The following is an 11157-nucleotide window of genomic DNA, read 5'->3' on the forward strand; positions in this document are numbered from 1 at the left end:
CACGGAACAGAACTTCCCTCGGCCGTCTGAGCGCTCGCTGCAGTACTAGCCCGCCGAGCAAGTTGTAGTTCGTCGTGGCGCCTGCAGAGGGAGCTATTTCACATTTCCACCCGGGCGGGCCAACCGCCTTGGTCTTTCTCTCTCTCTTCTCCCCTCTTTGGGATAATTTCCGGTGATGACGCCCGCTGGAAGCCGCCAGGCTGGAGATATTGGGCAGTCAGCGGAAGGAGGGAAGGCTGACGTCAGCAAAAGGAGCCGACAGAGGAAAGCGAGCGGTGAGTGGGCGCGTTGTCTGGGGGAGTTGTGGCTCCATCCGTAAAAATCAGGTTGTCAGCCGTGAAACCAACACGGAGCAAACCTTGACCGGCAGGACTTTTCTCCCTGAACTTGCTGGCGCTTGGGAAAGGGATAGTCCGAGTCACAAGCATAGCCTTGGAGTTAACGAGATAGTTAATCGTGCCTCTGGCCATGTACAGAGTGTTCCTCTCGGGGCCAGGGCGGTCAGTTTCCAGATGACTGGGCCAGGGCAAGGATTTCCTGGGCGTAAGGTTGACCAAGTTGAGTATCGCGTCTCGTTTTCTGGGATTCAGACCGTGGCACCAGAAAATAATTGTGACGCCATCGCTGTTTGCTAAGTTTTTCTCGCTGCTTAGTGCCTTTGCTGTTGGCGTGTGCATTTTGAGGATGCGTTTTCTGGGCATAGTGCCACTTTTAGCATAAATGTGGTTGGTTCTGGAGGTGAGGACCTTATGGGTTCATGCTGGAATGGGAACTTCATGGTTTTGTAGGTTAATGCTTCATATCGTCTGTGTTGTAAAAAATGTTTTTAAAGAGTACTATATTGGCTCAGGCTGGTCTCAGTGTACTGAGCTAAAGTATGTGGGGGGGACCTTGCCTCACATCATTCTTTTATTCATCTATTTTCCAGATTTGCATTTAACACTAAACTAGGATGTGAGGAATTCTCTGTAGATAAGGCTGTGGGAATCTTGGGAATCCTGTTTTCTTCCAAGGAATAAGAGAAAGATGAGTTTCTTTCTAGATTTAAGAACAATTTCAGCTGGACTCATTTACTGACTAATCAGCTACATTAAGCAGTTGTATATTTTTTGCCTCAGCTACTATTTATGTTATTTATAATTTTGTTATATTGTTTTTATTCTGTTTTAAATATTGTTAGCCATCCAAAGTCATATATTTGAGATGGGCAACCACATACATTATAAATAAATCTTCTTTAGTAGAATATTATGCTGATTAATTGTGATTAAGTAGATTAATTTAAATCTATTTGTGGAACATATAATATGGATTCTTTTTTTTTTAAGTGAAGATGGTGGATATCTTTGCAACAAGCATTCTCTCTGAGCCAGGAGTGAAATGCCTTTTCCAAATTGGTGCCCATTATGACATTTTAAAAACAAAAGGCATGATTCATTTTCCTTATATGGAAAATATTTTCCTTATTGTTTACAGAAACAAGAATGAATGCATCTGCAGATTTACTTGACTTTAAAATGTTGTGATCAGGTAAAAGTTACTGAACTGGAAAGTAGTTCTAATTGGGAGAATAGGACATGGCATCTCCATTCTCTGGCTCAGATGAGGGTGTGGAGCATACATACAAGTAACCCAGTGCACCAAAGAATATAGCTGCCATAGAATGTGACAAAGAACATAGTTTTTATATCTCAACTTGCAGCCATCATTCTTACTTTTTATGTGAATTATTTCAAAAGTTCTTGTATGCAATGGAAACATAATTTCAATTAATTGTGCCACTGAATTGAATTATAGAACATTGTAAGAAAATTGCTAATGCATAGTAGATCTTTACATATGAAGAATGCAACAGTGCATTGTTAGAATTCTCATGTACTGTATTAGCTATTGTGACTCTGTAAGAAGTGGTTTACTGCTATAATTATTGCAGGGTGAAAAGTTGTGATTAAATATGTATAGTGTTGGTATATGCCAGTTCATATTATCTGGGTCTGTGTTCCTAAGGGAACCAGTGATCGTATTAAAATCTTTCTGCTGTAAATTACAGGTGTGACAAAGCAAACACAACACTGCTATAAGGATGGTGCGGATTTTGGCCAATGGAGATATTGTACAAGATGATGACCCTCGAGTACAACAGACTACTCAGAGTAGGGAGAACTCATCTCGCCTCGTGAGGAATGGTGTATGTATTGTGGTTTGCTTAGAATTGTTCTGTGAGAACTTGCAAATTTTTTCTTTTCTGGTACAGTGATATAGCACTTTGGAAATTTGAGAAAGGCACTAAGGAATATATGAAAGTACAAAGTCTGTAGCTTTTTAAAGTAGCTGCACCCTTTCCCAGGACCATATGGGCATCCTCTAAAGTTGCCAAGTGATTCCAGGAAAATATGCGGCTTTTTGTAAAAGTTACAGACAGGTGCTATATTTGTGCTTTTGAACAGACCGAAGCTCCATTATGAATCTGAAATGTCACCCAGCCCTATCTTCAGCCATGGAATGATGCTTGATTATTTACTTTGTTTAATCTGCTCGAAGAGAACTATTTTCAGAGCCAATTTACATATCATTAGAAAGATTATACAAAGAACTCTGGAGTGGAATAACAGTCTCTTTTGTCCAGAATCTTGTTTCTCACTATGGTCAGTGAGATTAAGTTCACAAGCAAGGCATGAGCAGTTTTTCTTTTAGTGTGTATGTGTGTGTGTGTTACGCTAGCTCTCCAGCTGTAAGATTTGGAAGAATAAAGCACTCCATGGAAAACTGGAACAGGATGAACTTTGGGTTACTTCAAGCATGCATGCTTATTTTATTTATTTATTTTGCAATTTCAAATGGTAATTAGCATACATAAATGGGCTTAAGAAAGTATGGTAGTACTAAATTATGCCATTTCACACATTCAGCTGTATATATGTGTATGTGTGAAGTATGTGAGACCTTGAGTGAACTTGTGTTCTCTCTAGTCTTTAATTCTGAAAGGAATCTGTTGAGTGTTATATATAATACATCTCTGTACGTGGGCATTCCTGAGAGAAAGCAAGCTGTCATACTCCTGCTTATGGTTCCTTGTGAAATTATTTTTTGTGGCATTAATCACTGCTTTCTGTCTGCAGAATCCACACACTTTCCAAATCTGTTCAAAATTTCCAAGAGAAATGTGTAGAAATCCTTGTAGTATCAGCAGAAGTCCATCTTAAGTTCCCCTGTGCTCTTGTTTATATTTTCTACTGTATTTTAATGCCTTAAGTTATAGTTGCGTTGATCTCTTTTTAAGGATAGGATGGAATGTATACATCTTTGCATAATAGCTTCAGAGTGTGTTAAAGTTGTGTAGGTTTTGTGCTGCATCTCTTCTAGAGCCATATCCATTGGCATTAAATGTTGAGGAAGGATAGGTAACCTGTGAGCCTTCTTACACTAATCAGCTACAATTTTCAGCACGCCTTTCCATTTGTTATGCTGGCTGGGGCTACTGATTGATCAGTACCTGCAGGACTAGGTAGATTAGTAACAAGATCATGATGTATGCAGTTATTGGTGGTGTGAAGAAAACAGGTAGAACATTTCTCCCTGTTCTCTTATAATACTATAATTCAGGTCTATCCTGTAAGCCAAATATTGAGAATTGGGACAAAGGGAGTAGTTTTCCATGCAGCAGGGGCTTAAACTGTGGGACTCACTATTGTGTATGGTGGATTTTAAAAGATAGTGTTACCAAATGCTATTAATTAGAATGGGTTGGGTCCAATATTGGAGGAATATGTCTTCTGATTTCAGTTGTTGCAGTGTGAGTGGGAAGATGTTATGTCTGCCTTGGAAACCTCTATATGTTTGTGTAGCACCTTCTCCTTAGATTTTAAGAGGCGTACAATCATGAAAAAATAAAAAGCATACATAACATCAGAATAATAAAACATTTAAGCAACATATTGGCTAACCAAATAACTAGTTCTTAAGGAGCTGTGAGCCTCACTTTCATCTCCAAAGGCTGCAGAAAAGCAGAGTCATCACTGGATGACAACAGAGAGGGGGCCATTCTAATCTTGGGGGCAACTGAAGGTCCAGGAGTTACGGATTCTGAAGTCCAGGAAGGCTCTCTCCTTACATTTTTCTTAACTGTGTGTAAATTGGTTTTGGAATATTAGTAGTCCTCATTTAGGAACTGCCTCATTTAGCAACTGTTCACAGTTACAGTGGTGATGAAAAAGTAACTTTACAACCAATCCTCGCAGTTATGACCTCACAGGTCTGTAAAACAAAAGAAAGCTGAAATAAGATCATAAGCACAGTCGTGGTTTCTCTTAGCTTTGCTTAACAATTGAGTTGCTAGTCCCAATTGTGGTCGCTAAACGAGACTGCCTGTAGTCCTCTTTGAGCTAGATATATCTTGGGGCTGACCCAGTAGGGATCTAGCTCTGTTAAATAAATGCTACTATAAATTACCTAAAGAGCTGCATTTCTGGCTTTTCCTTTTGCAGCTCCATTTCTGTTGATTGAAAGACAGCTTCTTGTATCTGCTCACTTTCTTTTATTTGCTCAACAGGGCTTTTTCAACGCAATGCCAGGCACGGGCCCTAACCCACCACGGCACTACCAGCAGCAGCAACAGCGCCAGGGTGTGAGGCCTGGGGAGCGTTCACCATTTTCAGACATCAATCAGCAGCTGGTGAACATGGGTTTCCCCACTTGGCACCTTGGCAACCAAGTGGTGGAGCCAGTGATGTCCATCTTGCTGCTCTTCCTGCTTATGATGGTGGGCGTGCGTGGCCTGCTTTTGGTGGGCCTCATTTATGTCGTGTCCCACTTAAGCCAGCGATGACATGGACTCCTGCACAGACTACCTGCTGCCTGAGGGATTCAGAGCCAAATATTTTTGTCCAATGTATGAATGTGGATTAGAAAGAGTATGTATGTCTATATATGTGTGTGTTTAAAACAAATTCTCCTTGCTCAAGAACTTTTGTAAACAGTGTTTCTAAGAGACAGAATTAAGCAGTTTGGAGTATGAGTTAATGAGGATGTGCCCTTTTCTTCCTTTCCTTTCCGCTCTAGCTTGAAATGAGCCGTTTCCCATTCTGGGCCTGTGGTATTCTGGTAGGAACGTTAGATTTCCTTTTTGCTGAGGGCACCATCTCATGGTTATCAAGGGAACTTTATTTTGGACTTCCTTCTTTAGGACTAACAGTCTCAGAGAAACTTTTGAAATGTAGCTCAGGATCCACTTAACCCTAATCTGTAAAAATAGATCTTGGTGAGATTCTGAAAATTGGTTAACTATCTGACTAGTGAACTTACTTCCTGAGGTTGTAGTATCAAGTTCAAACCAATGGTGTAGGTATCACCTATTGCTTTGGAAAAAGCTGTCTGGACCTCTAAAGTAGACAGGTATTTTAAGTTGGGTGGGAAACTGCACCTTCTACAGAGGTGAGAAAATTGGAAAGCCATCTTCAGAGTGAAAGAAGTTCAGGGTCATATACAAAATAGGCCTTGGAGCCATACTGGGCTTGTGGTTAATCAGTGTTGGTGAGGAGGAGCCATTTTGTGGACTTTGCCTGTCCTTGGAAGCATAAATGTGGGCCTTGGAATCTGTGAGGCAATCATGTTGGAATCATTGCATTTTTATAAATGGTGCCTCTTGGTGTGTTATATTCAAAGGTGACTCCTCAGCTATTTATCTGGAAGCTGTCTTAAGCATCAGCTGGGGCATTATTTTGTAATATGATTATATGCAGTGTTTGTATGTGTTACACTTGGGGTGGGGGTTGTTACTGAATGAGACTGCAATTTATGTATGTGAAATGATTCTTGCTGCTTTAAATAAGCAGAATTAGTGGAACAGAGCAACCATCCATGTGTAACCTGGTGAGATACTGCCCCCCAAAGGCTTTCTCTGCTAATATTGGCTGCAGAGGAACTGAGTTGAAGCAAAGAGAAAGTTACTTGTAAAACTATCATCAAGGCTCTTTAATTCCAATTATAAATCGTTTCTTTCTCTCGCTGTCTGTATTTCCCTTCGAAGCAGAGTATAGCTACATTTCTTTTTCTGTTTCATTTTGGCCTAATCATAAGCTTGAAAAAGAAATCATAAACAGCTACCTGCTTTAGCTCAATTCTTGTTTTGTAAATTTAGGGCAACTTGCAATATATTTAAAGCCGAAACATAAAAATAAATCTATAGCTCTTGATTTAGTTACAAAAACATCATATGGGACAGGAAAAATCTCTTTATCTCCTTTTAAAAGATGCTAGTTTTGAAAATTGGGATGGGGGGTAGAAGAATAAATACGTGGGGAACTGCAAGAACAGATGAATTTTTTTGTTGTTGCAAATATTCAAACTGCAATTTATCTTGGTGAATATCAGTTCCATAAATTCCTTCTCCTAATTTCTGCTACTTAACATGTAAGAGTTTAGCTGCTCGCCACATAATTTATGAGACACTACTGTAAGTAGGAATTCATAAACGCAGGGGAGGTTTAATGGAACAATGGGTTGATCAAAGCATGCCTCAAGTGTATATACAAATTTTAAATGGCAAATTCAGATAATCTCAAGTGTGTGTAGGATAAATATGCTCATCTGCCATTTTCTGGGTCTGAAATGCGGTCAGTTTACGGGATGCAATAGGGCTATTGGGAGTGAGGTGTATATAAAGCTTTCTCGTACGAAGTATCACTCGTTTTGTGGGCAGAATAGTCTACAGGAAACAGACAAGGGGCTCCTCAAAATGTTTTACCTAGAGATGCAAAAGATTGAATCTGGGACCTTGGATATCCAGATTGCAGGAAGTAATTACACCACTCTACTCTGCCTTGGTCAGGCCCACTTGCAGTACTGCGTTCAGTTCTGCACACCCAGGTTTAAAAAGGACGTTGATAAACCAGAGCAAATCCAGAGAAGGACTACCAAGATGGTGAAAAGAACAAGTCCTACAAAGAATGGTGAAAAGACCTGGGAATGTTTAGCTGCAGAAGAGAAGGTTGAGAGAGGGACACGGTAGCTGTCTTCTAATAGCTAGAAAGCTGTCACATTGTAGAGGGTTCAAACTGAGTCTCACTTGCTCCAGAGGGTAAGGCTAGAACTAAGAGGATGACAGTAAGAGCTGTCAGTCAGTGGAATAAGTTGCTGCATGGAGTGGTTTCTTCCTTTTCACTGGAGGTTTTCAAACAGGCTGGATAGTCATCAGGGTAGTGAATCCTGCAATGTGCAGGGAGTTAGACTTGATGACATCATGGATCCCTTCCATTTCTGTGTGTTAAGTGTGTTTTTTTACATTCAGCTACTGTCTCTTCATGTTTGACCTGTTGTATGACTTTCATTGCGAGGCATAAGCTTTTAGGGGCTGCAGCTCATTTTGTCAGATGTAGGGGTGGCTGAGGTAGGATTTAAATAGGGGTGATTTTAAATAGCTTATGCTGTCTCAAATATGGACGTAGTCAGCTTTGTTCGTTGAAGGAAATGGGATCATCTTCCTCCCGACTTCTCAGCCAGTTATGTGGATGGGTGCGGGGGTGTCAGAAAAGGTTATTGCTGTGCCCCTGAGTCAGAGAATATGAGCTCTTCTCACGCAGCACTCTCCAGCATTTGTTCTTAAGTAGCAGTCATTGTGACAAATGCAGGGCTGAACAAAGAGTAGTTTGTAATTTGGTGTTCGTGGGTGAAGAGTTGGAGAAAAGCCTCTAGAGCTCTTGAGGATCTTGGTGAATGGCACAAGCAGTTTCTTTATCAAGGGGTGGCACTGAAAAGGTAAGCGGCTATAAAATGCTCCATCCAAGACAGCATAGTAACAATAGTACGATGGCAGCCAGGTTGCTAAAGTGAAGCACAGGATAGACTAATTATCCTGAAATTTCACACCAACCCCCTGCATTTTGCAGCAGATTTCTGTTAGAGACTCTTGCATGGTTGCCCATCCTCCAAGGAGTCTGCCATCTTAAGAGAATCACATAACTAGATAATTTATCAAGACACATACCACCCATAGGGGTGAGGGGAGATTTTGTTACATATATAATTAGTATCCGTTTACTCTTGGTCAGCACCCATTGGGTTCCCATTCAAGGGCCTGATCCACAGCATTTTCAGTACTGCTGATGTTGCTGCATCACATGCTCTTAGACCATCCAGCGGACTCTGAAAAGACCACTTGGGGAATACTAAACCCATAGGTGCTCATGAGATCAGCATATGAATTGGTAGCTCATGCAGTATGTCTATAGCAGTGTTTCTCACCTTGGCAACTTTAAGATCTGTGGACTTTAATTCCCAGAATTCCTCAGCCAGCCATGCTTGAAGTTGTCAGAGTTGAGAAACACTGGTCTATAGCAACTTCTTTGTCTTTTTGCTATGAAAGCTGTGTTGCTATTGGCTCCGGTCTCCCAAATCAACACATCTTTGTTAGTTGAATTTGGGTGGCCCATGGTGGCTGATGCAGGTTTTAACAACAGGGGTCCTTTTCCACAGATGCACCTGGATCTGGAGCAACAAATCACAGCAGAAGGCCCTGCTTGTTGGTCAGTGGCTCACTTCTCTTGGAAAAGCTTCTGTCTGATTAAGCACATCTGGGAAAGGGGAGGGAATATTTAATTCTGCTGCTGTGTAAGTTTCCTGAAAGCTTCTTCTAGCTGCTTTTACCCATGCGTGTTGAAGATCTGTCTAGAACAGGCAGTGGATTCAAAGACCAAGACCTCCATGGAAGGGGATAGCATCTTCTTCCTTCCTGGTTCTTCATTGTGGGTTGCTGCTTCTCTCTTGAGGGCACTTCATAGTGGAAGAAGACTTACTGGCAGAGTTGTCACATCTGGCTACCATGTACTGGGTAGCTTCCTCATCTAAAAGAGCCCATTCAAGAATAATTTGTGAGGCTAATTGTTCATTGTGCTGTTGCTTGTTTTTTTATTCTGAGGAAACTGGGAGCTGAAGCCTGTTGAGCATTGCACCCAACAGTTAAGCTGGAGAATGTTTCCCCCCCCCATTCAAGGGTGCTGAAATCTGAACCTGCAGTGGGAAACGGCCCCCAAAAGGGAGCCCTGCTAAATAGCTAGTTGGATCAGAAGAATCAACCCATACATACAGTAACTTCAAATGTGGGCGACTTTCAGCTTCCATACTTGCACATGCAGACTGACACGAGGATTGGTAGAGGGGCACAATAACGGAGACTCCATCTGGCCTTGAGTTTCTTGGACAAAAGACCTAGTTCTATTTCTTACAGTGTCCTGGAGCAGTAAGCATTTTTTGGGCTCTAATGTGTGTTTATTTTAAAAACATGCAAACATGATTGATACAGTAAAATAGCATAGGAAACATTTTTTTAATTTTTAATGGTTATTTAAAAGGAAGGATATGTGGTAACTAACTGTTTCAAGAGTTTAATCCTTCCCCAAAATAGAAGCCAATGAAATGGCACGTTTGATCTGTCTTTCACTTGGTAGAAAAGAGAGAGTGAAAACACAAAACAGATCTTCAGCAAACTGGATCTACCCAGATATGTATATAAGTGTGCTTGTGTGTGTGCACTTTTCATGTCTACAAATACAGTCTTAACTGTGTGCATTATTCTTTTTCATTTGCACTTGCTACAGGAGAATGCGGTATGTGGGTTCCTTTGGTATCTTGTTCCTTTAAAAATAATAGATTTATATTTTGAAGCATGTCCTCCAAAATGAAACTGACACTTCAAATTGCCATTCAGAGGAATAGAAAATTTTTAAAATTAAGAAGAAACAAACATGTCTTCTGAAGTAAATAAAATGGTGCTGTGGATTGGCAGAATATGGCAACAGCTTAGTTAATATGTGTATGAATTATGTTTCAAACATATCTCAGTTATTCTTACAACAACTCTGCAATGAAATCCAGAATTATTGTAATGCTACTGATATCAATCAATCTATGGCCCCCATAAATTTACAGCAGGAATAGCCTTTGAACCAAGAGATTCTTTTTTTTCCAATATAGTCTGTAGCCCAAGAAGCTGGGCATTTGTGTGAGTGTATGTGTGTATGTATGTATGTATGTATGTGAGGGACAGCCATTCTTGCAGCATAACCCACATCCCATCCTTATGTCTGTTTACTTAAAGCTTAGTTCTCCTGTGTTAGGAGTAAGCCCAATTCAATTTAATGCAATTTCTGAGTAGATATGAATGACATTGCATGTTAATTTCTTAGATCCATGCAACAAACGAAGGTTGAAGACATAGATAGGAAGTAAATCTGGATTATTGGAATTCCCAGAACATTTTTGCTGGCAAATCTTCAAGTTGTTTTAGAATTTCCTTCCCCAGCATTTTTGCATTTTGCTTTTTTATGTAACTTGTAAGAACATGCTTTTGACAAATTGATACTTTGGTTTGCAAGAAGATTAAACATTCATTTTTAGGAAGATGTTTGCTGATGAATTTCAAAACTGAATTTCAAAAGCTGTTTTGACACATGCTTTATTGTTTGATTCCTAATATAGTCCATGGCTCAGGAGGCTCTCTCTCTCTCTCTCTGTATGTAAGAAAGAAAGAAAGTAAAGGATGGTGTTTTCTCCAGCACATCCCATAACTCTTCCTCTGCTTCTGTTTTTAGCTTAAGTCTGATCAGCTCTTGTTATTCATCCTATCTCCCTTCCCATTCACATATTGTTAATTGTGCAATAAATCCCAGAGATTTATGTTACTTTTCCCAGGCTAGTTATACCATTTCCTTTCCAATGATAGACATTTAAAAATTGAAATAATTGATCTAAAAACCTTGTCAGAATGGTTACATCCCAGGCTGTAATCTCCCCTTCTGTGAAACATTTATCATACAATCAGTTAAAACAGTCATGTATCACTGTAACCATTTGAAAAGTGCTTCCCCCCCCTCAAAGGTTTACCCTCCTAAGGGAATTTTTGTTCTCATTTCATGTAGTAAGAACTGAGATAGATCCTTTCACTAAATCAGTGGCTTTGAACAGTGATGGGGAGTCTGGGACTCTCCAGGTGGTCAACCAGAATAACCAGGAGTCAAAGCTGGAATGACCAGTGTTGAGGGTTTTTTAAAGTTGTGATTTAGCAATGTCTAAACATTCCATAGGCTTAGATGAACCCCCCCCCCAATAATGATGGGCTTACATAATGATAATGTTCCTAATAAGTGATTTGAAGATGCAGGTGAC

General features: G+C 40.3%; 1 protein-coding gene across 2 annotated transcripts; it reads left to right on the top strand.

Moving 5' to 3' along the window:
- The first annotated feature begins 211 nt into the window (after nucleotides 1-211).
- On the top strand, nucleotides 212-9930 carry FAM241B (family with sequence similarity 241 member B). Of its 2 annotated transcripts, none has more exons than XM_007427496.4 (3): nucleotides 212-275; nucleotides 2051-2188; nucleotides 4550-9930. In XM_007427496.4, the coding sequence occupies exons 2-3, from the start codon at nucleotides 2084-2086 to the stop codon at nucleotides 4823-4825; spliced, it is 381 nt and encodes a 126-aa protein (XP_007427558.1). In that variant the 5' UTR covers nucleotides 212-275; nucleotides 2051-2083; the 3' UTR covers nucleotides 4826-9930. The 2 variants fall into 2 exon arrangements, with proteins under 2 accessions (XP_007427558.1, XP_088000457.1); XM_088144331.1 differs by lacking the exon at nucleotides 212-275 and adding an exon at nucleotides 929-1024 and having other exon boundaries at nucleotides 2049-2188.
- The last annotated feature ends 1227 nt before the right edge of the window (nucleotides 9931-11157 follow it).

The sequence above is a fragment of the Python bivittatus genome, unplaced genomic scaffold (assembly GCF_059951505.1).
Source record: "Python bivittatus isolate LINGU-HERP-01145 unplaced genomic scaffold, Pbiv_v1 ctg000400_np1212, whole genome shotgun sequence".
NCBI lineage: Eukaryota > Metazoa > Chordata > Lepidosauria > Squamata > Pythonidae > Python > Python bivittatus.